This window comes from Budorcas taxicolor, chromosome 7, assembly GCF_023091745.1.
Source record: "Budorcas taxicolor isolate Tak-1 chromosome 7, Takin1.1, whole genome shotgun sequence".
In the NCBI taxonomy this organism is placed as follows: Eukaryota; Metazoa; Chordata; class Mammalia; order Artiodactyla; family Bovidae; genus Budorcas; species Budorcas taxicolor.
In genome coordinates, this window is record NC_068916.1 from 14,820,343 (window position 1) to 14,839,812 (window position 19,470).

The window sequence follows — 19,470 nt, forward strand, 5'->3', positions numbered from 1 at the left end:
ACCTGCCTGCTGTCACTCGGGCCCTTTCCAGGTTCCCCCACCCCACCCCCGTCCCCGGTCCTCCCCATGATCCAGTTCCAAAGAAGTCACCATGCTGAGCCCCAGGACCCTGCTGCTGCTGTGCCATCTGACTGATCAAAGCCTCAGTCGACCATCCCAAGCATGAAGAATCTTCAGCATCACCCGGGTCTGTGGATTGGGGTCATCTTACTTGGCAACCCCCGCCCCCCTCGGCCCCATTTCTGTCCCGGGTCCCCGGAGCTTCTCCACGGAACTCTCTGCCAGGGTGGCCTGGCTGTCAGCCCACTTGCCCCTCACACCATTGTGTTGCCCTCCAGAAATGTGGGTGAGGTGGGCATGTGCATGCCCTTCTCCAGGGAACTGGAGCTGCGAAGGGGTAGGAGGTGGTGGCCCGGGGTTCTGTCCCGCCGCCCTTGCACCCCTGCTGCCTGCCGCCAGCACTGCAGCGGCCGTAACACCTCCCGCCGCAGGTCCCGGCTGCGCCACGTGTAGATGACCGGGTTGAGCAGCGAGTTGAGGGTGGCGAAGGCAAAAAAGTAGTGGGCCTGGTATAGCACAGGGCAGGCCCGGACTGGACAGGCATAGTCCAAGAGGAGGATGCTAAAGGCAGGCAACCAGCAGAAGATAAAGACACCCAGCACGATGGTGACCGTCTTGAGCAGGGCAAGCGTCTGTGGGGCAGCCACATCGGCCTGGCTGGAACGGACCACACAGTAGATGCGGATGTACAGAGCTACAATGGCCGACAGGATGACTGAGAAGATGGTCACCACGCAGAGCACGTAGGGCTTGGCGTAGAGCGGCAGAACGGTGGAGCAGGCCTCCAGGTGGCCCAGGCAGTTCCAGCCGAGGATGGGCAGGCCACCAAGGACCAGCGAGATGAGCCACGAGGCCGCAATGAGCAGCAGCATGCGGCAGCTCTTGTCGCTGCCGTAGAGCTTGACCTTGGCAATGGCCACGTGCCGCTCAATGGCGATGGCCAGGAGGCTGAAGACGGAGGCGGAGAGCGTGATAAAGGCAGAGCCCTCGCGGGCGAACCACTGCACAGGCGTCAGCCCCAGTGTGACCGAACCCGAGAGCAAGGTATTGGCTATGAAGGCCACGCCCGCCAGCAGGTCTGATGCCGCTAGGTTGCCCAGGAACAGATACATGGCCGAGTGGAATTTGCTGTTGCGGGCAACTGCGATGAGTACCAGCAGGTTCTCTACTATGATGGCACAACACAGGAGGATGATGAGGGCCGAGGCCACCTGACGGGAGGGCGTATCCTTCGTGTCGGGACTCTCCTTGGTGTAATTATAGTGTTCCCTGACCTTGCTGGAGCTTAGGTACTCTGAGTACACGCTGCCCATGGTGGGGCTCAGTAGCCAGCTGGGGCCATGGGGCTGTTGATGCTGCAGAGAGAAAACACAGACAGACAGGTCAGTGCTGTGGCTGCAGCCTGGGCTGACTCTGGACTAGGCTGTGGTTCACGTTCCAGCTCTGTCACATGAAGTCAGAATTATCATCATCTCTGCTTTACAAATGGGGGGCTTCCCAGGTGGCACTAGTGGTAAAGAATCTGCCTGACAATGCAGGAGAGGCAAGAGACGCAGGTTCGATCCCTGGGTTGGGAAGATCCCCTGGAGGAGGGCATAGCAACGCATTCCAGTATTCTTGTCTAGAGAATTCCATGGACAGAGGAGCCTGGCGGGCTTCATTCAGTCCACAGGGTCACAAAGAGTCAGACACGACTGAACGACTGAGCAAATGAGCACTGCTTTACAAATGGAAAACCCAGAGAGGTCAATTCACTTTCCCAAAGCCTCAAAACTAGTCAGTGGCAGAGCCTCAGAGGCCCACTCCAAAGCATCTAAAACCTCTAGGCTACAGCATCTTGCAAAGGAACAGAAGCTCCCCTAAAGGGCATAAGAGACGTGAAGTAGACTTCTGGAAGCCTTACCCACCCACCCAGAGAGGGAGTCTTAGCCAGCACCTGGAGGCTTGTCTCCTTTCTTGAATACACTGGAGCCTCGGGCCCCATGCCGCCTGCCAACCTGGGTCAGCGAGATGCTGGTCGCTGATAGCACCATCCCCTGCTCATTACCACCCACTGCTCTGGATTTCAGGCTGGGTCTAAGCCTAGAGGCCCTGGGTGTTCCCGAGATAAGGTTCTGGGGAGACACCGGGGCGGCCCCGAGGTTTGAGCATCACAGAGGTCACATCGTCTTCAAGGACATAGACCGTGCCGGCAATCCAGGGTTCAGCCCCACTCCCACATCTGACATGGTGTGGTATGCTAGGCCAAGTCACTCGATGCTTGGTCTCTAGGTCTCAGTGGCCTCAACTGTGCAATGGGGAGAAGCAAGCCCATTTCAGAGGGGTGATGGGAAAATCCTGTTGAATGATACATGCAGCACATTTAGCACATAGCAGGCACGCAATAAATATTAGCTAATAACACTAGCTCCCCTCTTCCTGCCATACCACAGGGAGGGACTAGGTGCCTTCCTCCCAGTCTTTTGGGAGGGGATGTTGAGTGAGCCAGCTGGGCAAGAGTCCACAACAGCCTGTTCTCATCAGCACCATCTAGCCCTGCCCTGGGACACAGGGTCTTCGCTGGGTGGGCAGGGCCCTGTGGCACCCACCCCCCTCCCCAGCCAGGATGAAATCCAGATGTGAGGGCCTTGGAACACACAGGGTGGAGTCCTTGGTCTCCAGTCACATCCGGTGTGGGGAAGGCTGGGAGGGGATGATGGGATGGGGGAGCCACAGGAGACCCGTCTGGGAGGTCCTGGCTGGGAGGATGGGGCAGCTGGGCCGAAGTCATGTGAGTGGTGAGGGGGCGTGCAGCCCCGCGGGGAAGAGGAGGGGATGGTATTCCCTTCCATGAAAGCCTGAGTCACCCCTCTCCCAAGGAAAACTGAGCTGTGGGGGGAGGGGGCTGGAAGCAGCGCGTAGGCAGAGAGGGTTAGAGGCCAATACCATGGCCTTCCCCCAGCTTGGGAATTGGGGCGGGGGCCAGGAGGTGGTCTCAGAGGAACTGGTGTAGGGTCTGCCTTTCAAGGGGGCCAGGAGGAAGCTCCAGACCAGTAGTTAGTTAATGGGGGGTGGGGGGCGGGGGGCGGGAATAGCCCTCCCCAAGTCCCTGGAAACATGCCTTGCAAGGACCACGGCATGCCAGGAGCACCAGTTCCAGAAAAGGCTGGTTAGGCCGGTTCTCAGTGAGCCTGGGAAGGATGAGGGGCTTCCGGGGTCGCCCAGCCATCTCAGTCTCGGACACCCCCTCGGAGGGGCACCCTGGCCCCCCGCCTGATAGAGGCAGCTGCTCCCCCTGGGCAAAAGAACATCCGTCCTAGTTTGGGAACAGAGAAAGGCTTGTGAGCATCCCCAGGGACTGTCGCTCCGCCCAGATCGCCACACAGAGGCCTCTTGTTCCCCTGCCGGACGGGGCCCAGGCGCCCCGATGCCCTCTGCCCATTGCAGCGGGCTTGGCCCAGGTCTTGGGCCTTACCAGACCGACGGACGGGCCAGAAACAGCCCCGCGCTCTGATTGGTTCATTTTCAATCCCAGAGTATTGAGCAACTCAGGCCTATTGGCCTGAGCTTTGCATCCTCGACATTTGATTGGGAGCCCAGGTGGGGGCGCTCTATTGCTTGCACTACTGAGCGGGTCCTTTCCAGGCGGTTGCAGCTCATTTCGTTTCGAGGACATTAAGACTGTGTGGATGTCCCCGGGGAGAGTCTGAACCACAGCCTGACCGCTGGGTCACCCCGACCAGTCACCCTCGGGCTGCCCTGGCCTACTGGCCCCCTCCTGGGGATCATAATTGAGAATTGAGGGCCCGTGGCAGGTCTGGGAAGCACCCTTGCTGGTGGGCTAGAAGCCCAGGGTGTGCCCCCTGCACCGCCCCTCAAACCCCTCTCCTGTCTGGCAGCCCAGAGAAAGATTTATGGCCGATTCCTAGATAAATAAGAAGTGGTTTCAGTCCTCATACCCCAGGGACTGACCAAAATGTCGTCTTCTTCCTTGGGAGACTACCCTCACTTCTTATAGCCTCAGAAGGAGGGGTGGTTAGTTAGAGAAGACGAATGCGTCTTTCTTCTCCACTAGGACGATTCCCAGAAAGAGGAACCAGGGTCTGGAGGCTGGAGCTGGCACAGTCACCCTGAGGCAAATACAGGCCTGGCCTGCTTCCCCTCCCTGCATCAGGCTCCCAGGCGTGGCTAGCGCAGGGCCTGACTCCTCTTCACCTTCACCAAGGCAGTCACCTCCCAGATGCTCAGTAAGAGGTCACTAGGCTCAGCATTGGGGAATGGCCAGGCCTGAAGCAAGAGGGACAAGCGATGGGGTTTGGAGGGAAGGAAAGTGAAACACACCAAGACTGTTCAGGGGGAGATTAAGAGAGAGGAAGGCAGGAGGAAGTCTCAGTGGCTTCCAGGAGCCCCTCCCGCAAGTTCTATGGAGGCATGCCCTGTGGTTACTGTTCCTCTGGGCATTCACAGGTCCCATGCCCCTTGCCCGAGGATATTCCCCTGGGCTCAGTTTCCCTCTATTTCCCAGGTGGCTCGGTGGTAAAGAATCTGCCTGCATTTCAATCCCTGGGTCAGGAAGATCCCCTGGAGGGAGAAAAGGCAATCCACTCCAGTATTCTTGCCTAGGAAATCCCAAGGACAGAGGAAATCCCTGGCGGGCTACAGTCCATGGGATCACAGAGTCAGACACGACCAAGCTCACGTGCATGCATCCATACCCCCTATACAGCCATTCTCCATGCAGCAGCCAGGGGGAGCTCTTAAATTTATAGCTTCAATATGTCACTCCTCACCTCCAAACTCTTCCATGGTTCCCCAGTATCCAAAGTGGCCCCCGCCCACCTCCCCTCCTCCCACTCTCCTCCAGAGGCATTCCACTGAACCACACTGGCCTCTCCCGTTTCAGCCCCATGCCCACCTCAGAGCTTTAACTCTGCTATTTCTTCACCTGGCACGGCCTTCCTATCTTTCAGGTTTCTGTTTTAGTGGCCCCTAATCACTAGGCTATCCTAGTCACCTTCCCTAGGCCCTTCCTATCACAGCATCTTTTATTATATTCACAGCACTTGCCAATTTCAGAAATTATCATTGTATTTCTTGTTTTTTGTCAGCTTCCATGGTTGAATGTGTGTCAGAGGCCAGCAACTAAATCCTTCAGTCCCTGGAAGAATGCCTGGCATACTTAGAAAGCACTCAGAAATTGTGTGGGATGGATGGATGAATGGATAGATGGACGAATTGATGAATGAATGAACAAGGGGACGAGGGCCCCCGAGGGTGGAGGCTCCTAAACTCAGCCCAGGCTCAGACAACGGTAAAGGGACGCGGGAGACGCCCCTGGTCCGCTGGCAGGCCACCCCCACCAGGCGAAGCCCAGAGTCTCCTTGGAGACACGGCACAACCCGCCCCCGGCCTCGGGCCGCAGTCTCGGCCTCCTTATCTGGCGGTGGAATGCACGGTATCCACACTGGCTGCCTCTGGGGCCGCGCCTCCTTTCTTCCGCGACAGCCACACGCAGGGGACCCCCAAGTCTCCAAGTGGGGGTGGGGGACGCCTGTGCGTTCAGCCCGGTGCCCCGCCTCGATCTTCCTAGAGGACTGGGGAGACCGGGGAGAGGGTCAGCGACAGCTGCACCAAGAGTGCCGCGCCCGTGTCGCGCCACGCGGGGCACCGTGGGCTCAGCGCGTGGCGCCTGGAGTGTCTGACTAGGGAAGAGTCTGGTGAAGGGATGGAAATCCCCGGTGAGTCAACTCGTGCCAGAAGGAGTGGGCGAGGTTCCCACGCTTGTCTGGGCCCAGAACCGCGCGGGGTCCGCGCCACGCGTGCCCCCGCCCGCGCCCGCGCCCCATCCCCAGGCCCCAGGGGAAAGAAGAGGCGCCGAAGCCACGCAGTCTCAGGTTCACTTTCCTTCTAGAACAAAGCCACGACCCCACGGGGGGCGGGAGGGAAGACTGGAAGAGATGAACTACTCAGGGAAACTGAGGCAGAGGATCAGAAGTGCAGGAGGTGGGCATCTGTCCTCCTCGGGGGCCCCGCCCCTTGGCTTGGCTGTACTGCGACGGCCAGCACCTTTCGCCCGCGTCCAGCCGTTGTCAGCAAAGAGGGGCGTCCTCCCCTCCCCCATACACAGTCCCCAAACCCCTGGTCTGGGGTGCACGCCATCCTGCCTCCCAGTCTCCGACCGAAAGCGCTTGGATTCCGCCTTCTCCTCCCGGCCAACTTCCTGCCGCTGGAGAAGGCGGGGAACTCAGTCTGGGGGTTCGCGGCCAAGGCAATGGGGCCTCCTAGGATCTTGGAGAGGGCGCACGATGACCACTCCCTGGGTGCAGCCGGAGGACGGGCAGTGCATGCGCGCCCAGGGAGCCCCCGACCCCTGGCGGGCTTTCCTAGCTCTGATCCGAGACCTCCGGGGCCCGGGGCCCGCCCTTTCTGCCTCCCCCTCGCCACGCACGCTCACCTGGCTAGGCCGACCCGGCTCCTTGCCCGGGCCGGAGGGGCTTTGGCGCCTGTGTTCCCCGGGACGGCCGCGGCAAGGGCTGGGACTGCCCGCCGGGCTCCACTGCGTCCCGGGGCTGGGGACTGGGGACTCAGGGGCACGGAGGGAAGAGCCGCCTTGGCCCCCACTCGCCCCGCCCTGTCTCCGCCTCCTTTCCGGCCGGCGGCAGCAGCAATGAATTCCAGATGTGATCAGCTCAGCGGGGCGCGCGCGAGGCCGGGCGTGGGGGAGGCGCCCAGGGTCCCTTTGTCCGCACCCCCACCTCCAGCCCTGCCCCCTCCCAGCCCCCACCCGTGAGAACCGGCCAGCGCATGACGTCACGCAGCCCCGTAGTGTCCAGTCGCTCCTGCCCAGGTGGCCTCAACCTGAGATAACTGTCTTGGATTGCAGATATACTCTTGGCCCCTGCCTGGGATCCTGGAATTGCAGGAGGGCAAGGAATTTCCTTACTTCTTCAGCAAGGAGCCACGAAGCACCTACTAAGGTCAACACAACAAACAGGCATTAAGCGCCCACTATGTGTTCATCCAACAAATAAGCAAGTTCCTATTATGTGCTAGGTGGTGGCGGTGGTTTAGGCGCTAGGTGGTGTCCGACTCTTGCAACCCCAAGGACTGTAGCCCCCGGGCTCCTCCTTGGGATTTTGATTTCCCAAACAAGAATACTGGAGTGGGTAGCGATTTCCTTCTCCAGGGGCTCTTCCCGACCCAGGACCCACTGACGGGTGGATGCTTTACCACTGAGCCGGGGAAGCTGACCATGTGCTAGGTCCTGCCACAAAGAAAGGATTGGTTTCTGCCTTGATAAGGCCCCAGAATTGAGGCCCTGGCCCCTCTGCCCTAGAAGGCTGGGAGCACTCAGCAGCCTCCACTGCCTCGGTCGGTGGAGTACCCTCCTTGTGGTCGACCAGCAGGCCCAAGCTAATTCTTGCTTTTCAAGTTGGGTCCCAGTCTTTTTTGGCTGAGCCATGAGGGATCTTAATTCCCCAACCAGGGATCAAACCCCATCCTCCCTGCAGTGGAAGCACAGAGTTTTAACCACTGGACCGCCAGGGAAGTCCTAGCCAGTTCTTTAGTTTCCCATTTTTTCCTCATTGAGCTTTTCCTGGGCATCTCTGTGTGCCTGGCTGCAGAGATGAAGCCCACCTGCATTTACCGACGTGTGTGTGTGAAATCAGGGACTAGACGATATGTCCCTCACTCCTTTGGAAATGGCAACCCATTCCCATATTCTTGCCTGGAAAAATTCCATGGACAAGGGAGCCTGGCAGGTTATATTCCATGGGGTTGCAAAGAGTCAAACATGACTGAGTGACCAAGATCCCAAGCACAGGCATAGCAATGAACAGAAAAGGGAAAAAGTCCTTCCCGTCATGGAAGTTATGTTCAGAAGGGCGCTATTTGTGGAAATGAATACATCATCTGCTTATGTGTTTACTTACCACAATACAGTAAGCACCTGCATGTGCCAGACACCATTCTCAAAGGCTGGAGATATATCAGGAAACAAAACAGATAAAACTCCCTGTCCCAAGTTGATGTTCTGCTATACTTGCTCAGGGCTTCCCTACTGGCTCAGTGGTAAAGAAGTTTTGTGCAACGCAGCAGCTGCTGGAGACTTGGGTTCAATCCCTGGGTCAGGAAGTTTCCTCTGGAGGAGGAAATGGCAACCCACACCAGCATTCTTGCCCGGAGAATCCCATGGACAGAGAAGCCTGGCGGGCTACAGTCCATAGGGTCACAAAGAGTTGAACATGACTGAAGCGACTTAGCATGCACACATACTTGCTCAGAATATCTAAAGTATTACAGAGAGAAGAAACTGATAAATTTCCTGGGAGAGGAACTGAAAGATAGGGGACAGGGCATGGGAGGGACGTAACTTTCACTCTGTGAGTGCTTTTGTATCTTTTGACTTTTGTAACATGTACATACTTGGCCTACTTCAACAATAAGTTACGCTGAGGGAATTCAAAGGTGGTCCAGTGGTTAGGACTTGGGGCTTTCACTGCCATGGCCCAGGTTCAGTCTCTGCTCAGGAAACTAAGACTCCAACAAGCCAGGCGGTCAAAAAAATTAACTGATCAATTAAACTGGAAGTTAGACTGCTTGTACCCAGACGTGTGCTTAGTCCCTTCGAGGTGTCTGACTCTTGGTGGATTACTGAATACTGGAGTGGGCTGCCATGCCCTCCTCCAGGGGATCTTCCCAACCCAGGGTCTCCTGCAGCTGCTGTATTGCACGTGAATTCTTTACCACTGGAGCCACAGAGGAAGCCCCTAAATACCATATGCTACCACTTAGATGTGGAGTCTTAAAAAAAAAAAAAAAACTTACAGAAACAGAGAGTAGGAAAGGTGATTGCCAGATGGGGGGTGGGGGATATTGGGAGAGATTAGCAAAAGGGTGCAAACTTTCAGTTGTAAGATAAATAAGGCTGAGAATCTGACATAGAGCACAGTGACTCCAGTTGATAATACTGTATCAAAGAATTGAAATTTGCTGAGAGTAGAACTGAACTGCTGTTACACACACACTCAGAAGATAAAAACGTGAGGTGAAGGATGTGTTCATTAACTGGATGAGGGGGAATCCTTTCGCAATATATACGTATGTCAAATCACCTGGATGTACACTGTAACTTACCATTTTACACGTCAATCATGCCTCATAAAAGACGAAATTTTTTTTTTAAATTATGGATGCTTGAATCCCACAAAATACAACCAATTAAAAAGAGAGAAAGAGAAGTTTAGTGACGCTTCTGTATGCATACCATACGCCACAAATCAGGTTGAAAAGCAAAAGTTTGAAAAAGGAAATTAAGGTTGATCCATTTATGCCTATTAAAAAGGAAAATCGGAGTCGTCTTGATATGAAACTGTTTTCAACGTAAGATGAAAAAAAGCACAATGTAGATGAGTTTGCATTGCTCGCTTGCCTGCGTTTCTGAATATATTTATTTATAAGGATTGTATAAATACATACACATTTGCCTGTGGAGAAACAGGCCGTCTTGGGGAGAAGGCACAAGACCTCGTCACAGTGGTTACCCCCGGGGAGGGAGATAGGGGGACAGGTGAAAATACATACGCATTTGCCTGTGGACAACCAGGCCATCTCAGGGGGATGAGGGGGGAAGCACAAGGCCCCGTCACAGTGGTTACCCTCAGAGAGGGACACAGAGGGGGCAGGGGGACAGGTGAGAGGGGACCAGACTTTTCATGGGGGAGGGAATGTTTGAAATTTTTAGCTTGTATTACAAATTCAAAAAATTTACAAAGACATGAAAAATCACATTGAAATAACAAATCACCAGGCTTTTTAGCTGTAAAATTGTTTCTATAACAATAATAATAATAAATAGTATCAATAACATAAATCAACAATAACATCATCAATAAACATACCTGTGTTATTTATTCAACATGTCACTATGAAATGAATTTATATTAAGAATACACATATTTAAGTTATCAATAAGGAAATAAATATTAAGAGTCAATATATTAGTGTTGCATGTCTGTGGCATATATATTTATATAATGCAACAGAGAATGCTCTGAGCTAGCTATAGTGATACCTTGTTGGTTTCTGCCATCCAAAACTGAAAGTCCAATGGAAGAGACAGAGGAAACCAAACAGTTCTAACACACAAGGTAGCAGGGCTTTGATGAGAAGCTTTTAAAAAGCCAGAGAGTGACTTTGCTCCTTTTCTTGACTCAGACTTCAGTGTGCATTCAACTTCGGGGCTAGATGGTGGGGTCCACTCAGAACCTCAGCAAAACCTCGCCGAATCCTCTGCCCAGATGAAGTGCAGCCATGCAAAGTCTAGAAACCAGGTGTCCAACCCACAGAGGACAAAACACACACACACACACACACACACACACCCCCCAAAAAAAAAAAAAAAAAAAAAACCAGGTCCTCTGTACGCAAGGGAGCTATCAGAGCGGAAATCTTAGCCCTCTGTGAGGACCTGAGACTGGGGAGGAAGTGCCCCCCTCCCCAGCTCGCCTTGGCTGGCTCAGCAGTTTGCTGTCTTCTCAAGGGACCTGCAGGAGGCGGGAGCGTGTGGGTAATATCAAGGCTGCAGATACATCCGGCCGTCTGTTAGGGGTACCATGGCGCCTAGACAAAGGTGATGTCCCCAGGGACACACAGATACACCCGCAAGCAACTTCCGCCTCCCCCTCCACCTCCCATTACTGGGGCCATATGAGATCTACACCGGGTCAGCTGAGGGGACAGGCTAGAGAACTGGGAACCACTTGCATAGACACCCAGATCGTCTGGGCGGCAGGGCGGTTTGTCAAGAGGAAAGCTGGAACCTCCCTGTGGCGGGGACTCAGGGTGGGGGGAATCTCTGAGTGAGAGAACAGTGGAAGAGGAAGGAAATGGGGCCCTTTTCTTACCGAGCTCCCAAGCAAGGGAAAAAGAAGAAAAGGAAGAGGCTTGGAGCAGCCTTCACTAATTATAGGGCCACCGACACTAATGGCTAACGCTCGCAGACACAGACAGACTGTGCTGGGTGCGGCTGCAGGAGTCCTCCACGCCTAGGAGGTGGGTATTATTGTTATCATCATAATTCCATTGTTTATGTGGACTTTCTTTTTCTTTCATTTTTTGGCTGCAGCAAGTGGCATATGGGATCTTACTTCCCAGACCAGGGGTCCAACTTGTACCCCTTGCATTGCATTGGAAGCACTTAACCGTTGGACCACCAGGGAAGTCCCTAGACTTTAGTTTTTTAGAACAGTCTTAGGTTCACAGGAAAATTGAGCAGAAAGTACAGAGAATGGCCCATCTACCCCCTCTTACATGCATAGCTTCCCCCAATGTCAACAGCCACCCCCCAGAGTAGGACATTTGTTACCACTGATGAACCTACAAACACACATCGTTATGACCCCCCAAGTCTGAGGTGTACATGAGGGTTCACTCTTAGTTTTGTACATTCTATGGGTTTGGTCAAATGTATAATGATACATGGGCTTCCCTGGTGGCTCAGTGGTAAAGAATCCACCTGGGATGCAGGTTTGATCCCTGGGTTGGAAAGATCCCCTGCAGAAGGAAATGGCAACCCACTCCAGTATTCTTGCCTGGAAAATTCCACCAACAGAGGAGCCCGGTGGGCTACAGTCCATGGAGTTGTAAAAGAGTCAGATATGACTTAGTGACTAAACAAAATGGAAAAAAATGGAAGAAAAAATAATGGCACCTATCCACCCTTATAGTATCATACAGAATAGTTTCACTGCCCTAAAAAGCCTCAGTGCTCTGGCCATTCATTCCCCTCCCTCATCCTTAATCACTGACAACCATTGGTTTTTTTTCGCTGTCCCCATAGTTTTGCATTTTCCACATCACCTCATTTGAAAGATGAAGAAATTGAGGCACACTGTCATGGTGGGATTTGAACCAGAGCCCTCTCTGCTCTTCTTTTTATCCCAAGCCCCTGTCCTACTCCTGATGCAGTGAACCCCGCCCCCACCCCCACCCCCACCCTATCCCTGCCCTGGTGCCTTGGAATAGGAGGGCTGTGGTTATTGCTCAGAACCACATCACCAACTGGTGAGGTGTAGAATGTTCTTCTCCACAGTCCAGAGGTGAAGGAATCCCTCTGACCTCTGATCCCACTCTTCCCCAATTAAAAAAAATTTTTTTATCTATTTATTTGGGCTGTACCAGGTCTTAGTTGCAGCACGTGGGGTCTTTAGCAGTCACCTGCAGGATTTTTCAGTGGCAGCATGTGGGGGTCTAGTTCCCTGACCAGGGATAGAACCCCGGTCCTCTGCATTAGAAACTTGGATTCCTAGCCATTGGACCACCAGGGAAGTCTCCACCCCCGATTTTGTGAACTCCCCTATGAGGATGAGGCCTAGAATGTCCCTTGATCCACCCTGGGCCTCCACTGTCCCCTCAACCCCACCGCCCAGCTCTCAGGTTTTGGCAGGAGGAGAAGTGTCTGAGACAGGTCCCAACTTTCTCATCATCACCCCAGCACGAGAGGGGGAGGGGCCCAGCTGCAGAGAGGCTTTCCAGATGCTGATCTTGGCAGGCAGTGGAGCTGCAGTGGCCTTGTTTCATCCACCCATGGGCTCGAGGCCCACTTTCAGCTTCAGGGATAGGGTAGGGAGGCTGCTGGGGGAGGCCACCCTTGCCACGTCGGCACCAGATGGAGCTGCAGCCCATTGAGCCTGGGAAGGGTCGGCTCTCTCTTCTAGATGAGGGAGATGTGCAGTGAGGGGACGGGAGCCCCCGTGGCCCACTTCAGCCCCGCTCCAGCATAGTAATAACAGCTGAAACATACACCATGCGCCAGTTTACTGTCCTAGGTCCTGTGTAAATATCAACCCATCAGAAGCTCACAGCAGCTCCTTTTACGAATGAGTAGACATGCTACAGTTTGTCTTCACATGGAAGACCACTCAGAAATACAACATCTGAAACTTCAAGTTCTCAAAGGAACTAGTGGTGGGACTTCCCTGGAGGTCTGGTGGCTAAGACTCCAGGCTCCCAATGTGGGAGACCTGGATTCGATCCCTGATCAGGGAATTAGATCCCACATGCTGCAACTAACGGTTTGCTGCCGCAGCTAAAGACCTCACATGTGGTGCCCACTTAGGCAGCACATATACTAAAATTGGAATGATACTGAGATTAGCATGGCCCCTGCACAATGATGACAGGTAAATTCATGAAGTGTTCCATTAGGAAAAAAAAAAAAAAAGCCCTCAAATCCCGCAACTAAGACGTGGTGCAGCCAAGTAAGTAAAAGAAAGCAATGGTATAGAACAACATGGATGAATCTCAGATGCATTGTGGTGAGAGAAAGAAGGCAGACACAAAAAGCTGCATACTGTATGATTCCCTTTCTGTTATTTCAAAAAAGGCCAAACTATATGGACAATGAATGAACAATCAGGGATATATAGAGGCTGAGGGTGGAGGGAGGGGTTGACAACAAAAAAGCATGGGGGAAATTTTTGGTGATGGAACCTATCTATAGTTTGATTGTGGTGGTGGTAATATGACTACATATGTTTGTGGAAATTTGCAGAACTGTGCACTATAAAAAAAGAATTTCTGTTTTTTTTTTTTTAAATGCAGGTCACATTTTAATGTACCTAAAAAAAAGCTTCCAAATATAACTATAAATGTAACCAGGAAGAAGATATGAATCTTAATTAACCATTAGTACATTACTTAAAAGAATTTTTTGAATCCTTGGCTTACTTCACTGGGTTTATAAAGGTATAAACCTACTTATTTTTCCATTTCAGTATTTTGTACTAAATGTAGTTTGTTTAGTCACTAACTTGTGTCCAACTCTCTTAACCCCATGGACTCTAGCTTGACAGGTTCTCTGTCCATGGGATTTCCCAGGCAAGAATACTGGAGTGGGTTACCATTTCCTTCTCCATCTTTTTTTTTAAAATTGTATCTTAACTAAAAATCCTTCACAACTGCATTGCATTAGTTCAGTTCAGTCGCTCAGTCATGTCTGACTATTTGCAACCCCATGAACTGCAGCACGCCAGGCCTCCCTGTCCATCACCAACTCTTGGAGCCTACCCAAACTCATGTCCATTGAGTCGGTGATGCCATCCAACTATCTCATCCTCTGTCATCCCCTTCTCCTCCTACCCTCAATCTTTCCCAGCATCAGGGTCTCTTCAAATGAGTCAGAGTCAATTTAGGAAAATAGAAGTATCTCAAACAGATGGTATTTAATATCAGGATTGGTTATGTTGATGAGAAATTGATAAAGAAGGAGGCTCTGTCCAGTGGGAGATGATGTGGGAAGCAAACGGGGAGAACGACTCTGGCTTGTTCCATCCTCCCACCCTCCGATCTACCCTTAGTGCCTGCCATTGACTGAATCTGGGCAAAAAACAGTGGGCAAAAGAGGGGCTATCCTATGCAGGGGTCAGACCTTAACCATGGGGCAGGGACAGAACAGGGAGCGGGTGATCTGAGGATACATAGGCTCAAGGCTGACACAAACCAAATGAGGGAAGGGCAACTATACTCCCATTCTACAGAAGGGAAAACTGAGGCTGAGAGAACCCATGTGCCCTGCGGGGGCCTGACTCTCTGCCAAAACCTGGGAGGCTGGTTTTGAGCCTTTTTTTCTGCTCCAAACACCCACTTGAACTGAAGAGACTGGAAACATCTATGCAAATCATGCCCATCCCTAGGGGTTGAGGGGAGTGGAGAAAACCTCCATGGGGACTCCTCCTCCTCACCTGCTTGGCCGTTACCCACAAACTGAGCTGCAAAACAGCAGCTGTGTTGGCAGATGATGGGGGTATACTTTAAACAGCACCCCCCAAGAGGTCAGAGCCCCCAGGCAAGCCTGCACCCATGGTCTTCATCTTCTATCTGGAGGCTGCCCCCCAATATCCCAGTCTTGACCTCTTGCCCTTGTGAAAACCCTGGCACAACGATGGAAGGCTAGAAATGACTAGACCTTGGGGGACCTTCCAGTTTCCAGTATATGCTCCCTAAACTGCCCTGATGCTGGGAAAGATTGAAGCAAATGTAGAAGAGGGCAGCAGAGGATGAGATGGTGAGATGGCATCACTGACTCAGTGCACATGAATTTGAGCAGACTCTGGGAGATAGTGGAGGACAGAGGAGACTGGTATGCTGAAGTCCATGAGGTCGCAAGGAGCTGGACAAAACTTTAGTGATTGAACAACAACAACGAAATTGCTATCGTGCCCGGTGCCAGCAGAGACCCTCTCTGGTCTGCAAGGATTGATGCTGGCCCACTGGGGTCAGAGGTCACTACAATTGAGTCTTTGAGCCACAGGGGAGGGCTGGACACCTTGACCTTCAACCTCTACTCAGGCTTGTACCAAAATGGTCAAACTTTGAGCCTGTCAGTGTGCAGGTCTGAAGGTCATTACCCCCTTTCATTAAGGCTTGCAATCAATATGCCAGTGGGAGAGCCATGTGCAAACTGCTTCCTCTACTTCCTATTTGTTCAATGACTATGTACTGAAACCTCTGGGTGCCTGGCACCCTTCTCCTTCTTAGCAAAGGGATCCAACGGTGAAAGAAACAAAGATCTCTGTTGTCTAGGAGCTGATGTTCTCATGGAGAAGACAGACAAGAGGCAGGACAAATAAGAACATGATGTCGTCTGTAAGGATGTGGTGAAATTTCAGGAAACAATGACACTGGGAAGGTAGATTAGATTCATGGGGCAGGAACAGAACCATGATTTTTAGACCTAGTGTCACCTGAGAAGGTGACATTTGAGTAAAGACCTGAAGGAGGTGAGGGCTTCCCCGATGGTGCAGTGGGTAGAGAATCAGCCTGCAAGGCAGGAGACACGGGTTTGAGTCTGGATTGGGAAGATCCCCCGGAGAAGGAAATGACAACCCAGTCTAGTATTCTTGCCTGGAAAATTCCATAGACAGAGGAGCCTGGCGGGGTACAGTCCATGGAGTCGCAAAGAGTCAGACACAACTGAGCGCCTAAACACACACAAGGAGGTGAGGGAGTGAACCATGTAGATATTTCGGGAAGCGTGGTCCGTGTAGAAGGCATGACTAGTGCAAAAGCCCTGGGGCTGGTGTGAGACTGACAGGTTCTGGTGAGAAAACCAGTGCATCCAGGGGCCGCTGCTAATTGGTCAGGCGTTACCTGGGCACAGGGTCAGCACTTTCAGAGTAGAGTTTCCTAATCGGGAGGTGGGACACACACAAACACTCCCGTGATGAGCTGTATGGTTGATGAGTTCTTTCTTTCCATCCTCAGCCCCCACAGTGTTCCCCCTGCCCCTGCCACGGAGGGAGCCTAGAACAACCAGCACACTGGAAACCAGAGAGGGAAAGAGAAGGACAGTGGGGGGTAGTGGGGACAGGTCTTGCAGGGCCTTGTGAGATCCAGTAGGGACTTTGGCTTTTGCCCTAAGTGAAAAAGGAGGCATAGAGGGTTCTGAACCGAGGAGGGACGTGATCTGAGTCAGGTATTTACAGGCTCTCTCTGTTGTGGGGAGCGGGGAGACACTGTGGGGGCTGAGGATGGAAGGAAAGAGAACTCATCAACCACACAGCTAGTCAGGGGAGAGGTTGTGGGTGTCCCATCTACCAATAAAGAGACTGAACTCTGAAAGTGATAACCACATGCCCAGGGACACCTGACCACTTAGCAGCAGCCCCTGGATTCAAACCTGTGTCTATATGATTCCAGGGTCATTGGGTAAATAATCATTCTTTGGGTACCTTATTTGCCCATGAATTCAGGGGGGATACAGATCCTGAGACCCAAGAGACAGAGACGATTCTGTTTGGGGTAACATATCTGCATCAGGGCTTCCCTGACGATCAGACAGTGAAGATTCTGCCTGCAATGTGGGAGACCTGGGTTTGACCCCTGGGTTGGGAAGATCCCCTGAAGGAGGGCATAGCAACCTACTCCAGTATTCTTGCCTGGAGAATCCCCATGGACAGAGGAGCCTGGTGGGCTATAGTCCATGGGGTCACCAAGAGTCGGCACGAGTGACTGAGCACTGCATCAGGATGATGAATGAAGGGATTCACTCAGGAGGGGGAAGGATATTTAGGGAGTCTGGATGGACATGTCCACACTGCTATATTTAAAAAGGAAAACCAGACTTCCTGGCGGCACAGTGGATAAGACTCCACCTGCCAGTGCTGGGGACATGGGTTTGATCCCTGGTTCGGGTAGATTCCACACGCCATGGATCATCTAAGCCTGTACACCACAACTACTGAGCCTGCGCTCTAGAGCCCGCATGCTGCAATTACTGAAGCCCGAATGCTGACGAGCCCATGTTCCACCGCTATAAGAACCCCGCACACCACAGAGAACAGTCCCTGGTCTTACAACTAGAGAAAGCCTGTGTTCAGCAACGAAGACCCAGCCCAGGTAAAACTAAAATAAATACGTAAAAACTAAAATGTATAATCAACATTTATCCATACAGTGCAGGATCTACTGTGTAACACAGGGAGCTCCGTTCAATGTCATGCAGCAGCGTGGGTGGGAGGAGAGTTTGGGGGAGAATGGACACATGCATACGTGTAGCTGAGTCCCTTTGCTGTCCACCTGAAACTATCACAACATTGTTAATCAGCTCTACTTGAATATAAAATAAAAAAATTTAAAAAAAGAAACATGTATTGAGTCCCTACTGTGTTATAGGCACTATACTGGCTGCAGAACAAAATTTCTGCCAAGGAGGAGACAAAAATTTCTCCTCTAATGGGGGAGACAGACAAACGACATTTAAGAAAAATCCAGGAAGTTATATAAGATATTAGAAGATAAATACTGATGGAAAAAAATAGGGCAGGATAAGGGCTTCTCTCGTGGCTCAGACAGTTAAGAATCTGCCTGCAATGCAGGAGAAGAAGGAGACACGGGTTCCAGCCTCCCAACCCAGGAGATTGGGTCGGGAAAATCCCCTGGAGGAGGGCATGGCAACCCACTCCAGTATTCTTGCCTGGAGAATCCCATGGATAGAGGAGCCTGGTGAGCTACAGTCCATGGGGTCACAAAGAGTCCGACATCACTGAGTGACTAGTAAAAAACAAAAAATAAAACCTGCTATTGTTCACAGTTGCTAATCCACAGTTACAGTGCCTGACTGTAACCCCATGGACTGCAGCATGCCAGGCTCCCCTGCCCTTCACTATCTGCTGGAGTTTGCTCAAATTCATAACCATTCAGTTGGTCCACAGCAAAAAAAAAAAAAGCCTTTAAAGAGAAAGAAAAGTATGATCCAGGCTGAAGGAATAACAATGCAAAAACCCTGAGGTGGGGTCAACAGAAATGAATGAGTCAGTAAACAAAGCCTGTGGCCATTAGGAAGGTCCAGCCACCCCTTCAACCCTCCTCCCTCCCCCTGCCCCCGCCCCAACTTCTGCCCTTTGCAACTGCTGTTTCCTCAGCCTGGATCACATTTTCTCCTTTGGACAAACTCTTGATGGAACTTTAAGCCTTAGCTCTCAGGTTACAGCTTCAGAGAAGTCGCCTGTGAGACTCCTGCCCCTATGGGTTAGGTGTTCTTCCCCTGGGCTCTCAGAGACTCTATCGACTTCCCTCCCCCATTCCGATCTCTCAGCCTTCTGCACTGAGCTGTGAGTATTTCAAGGGTGTCTGTTGGATTTACCCCAGCGGTACACGGTAGGTGCCCACTAAATCATTAAGCAACTAAGTGCCGTTCCATTCTTCACCACATAAAATCTAAATTCTCTTGCCCAGGACAGACTTGGAAAAGCTGCTTGTAAAATAGTAAACTGGTTCTCAGAGGAGACACAGCTGGTTGTGGCGGTGGATTCTGGGAAGGGAAAGGGATGTGGGGCTGGCCCAGCAGGGAACAGAGGTTGGAGGAGACAGATTTTTCATTCACTCTAGTTTTCTTTATGCAGTTTTTGAAATTTTCTTTACTAGGTGTGTGAATTACGCAAACATAAAGTGAATAAACAAGACTGTACAAAATAAAGGATTTAAAAGACCTTTTGAAATTGCAAAGTATGTGAAGTTTAAAACATATTCACAGTTCTTACAAGAGTAGAGTACACAATGAAATATAACATTGTGAATTTTCATTAATACAAAAATATCCATATGTCATATATCAGATGAAAATTTTAAAAAGAAAAGAAACAATGTCTTACATCTTTAGCACAGCATTCAGGTCCTCCAGTCCCCACCCCTTTCCCTGCCTTGGTTCTTGTCTTGATTTGATGACAAAACTCCCCTTCAGTTAATAATAATATAATAATGCTCTGCATGTTTCATGCATGACATGCTTTGCCTCAATCATTTCATCGAATCTTACAACCTCCCCATCTTCCAGATGAGTACACTGAATTTGTCTCTGAAAACACGTTCTCAGCCACTGAACTCGGTCCAAATCGCGCTGGCAGCCAAATGCTCAGGTTCAGCCCGGCA

At 51.7% G+C, this 19,470-nt stretch overlaps 1 protein-coding gene and 1 non-coding gene across 2 annotated transcripts; one reads left to right on the top strand and one right to left on the bottom strand.

Moving 5' to 3' along the window:
• Nucleotides 1–114: 114 nt before the first annotated feature.
• Nucleotides 115–6,602, bottom strand: S1PR2 (sphingosine-1-phosphate receptor 2). The gene is made up of 2 exons (XM_052644103.1): nucleotides 6,494–6,602; nucleotides 115–1,415 (listed from the first exon to the last, which is right to left on the bottom strand). Exon 2 carries the CDS (start codon nucleotides 1,371–1,373, stop codon nucleotides 315–317), a length of 1,059 nt encoding a protein of 352 aa, XP_052500063.1. The 5' UTR covers nucleotides 1,374–1,415; nucleotides 6,494–6,602; the 3' UTR covers nucleotides 115–314.
• Nucleotides 6,603–13,147: 6,545 nt separating this feature from the next.
• On the top strand, nucleotides 13,148–13,251 carry LOC128051878 (U6 spliceosomal RNA). The gene has a single exon (XR_008199795.1). It is a non-coding gene; the product is annotated as a U6 spliceosomal RNA (small nuclear RNA).
• The last annotated feature ends 6,219 nt before the right edge of the window (nucleotides 13,252–19,470 follow it).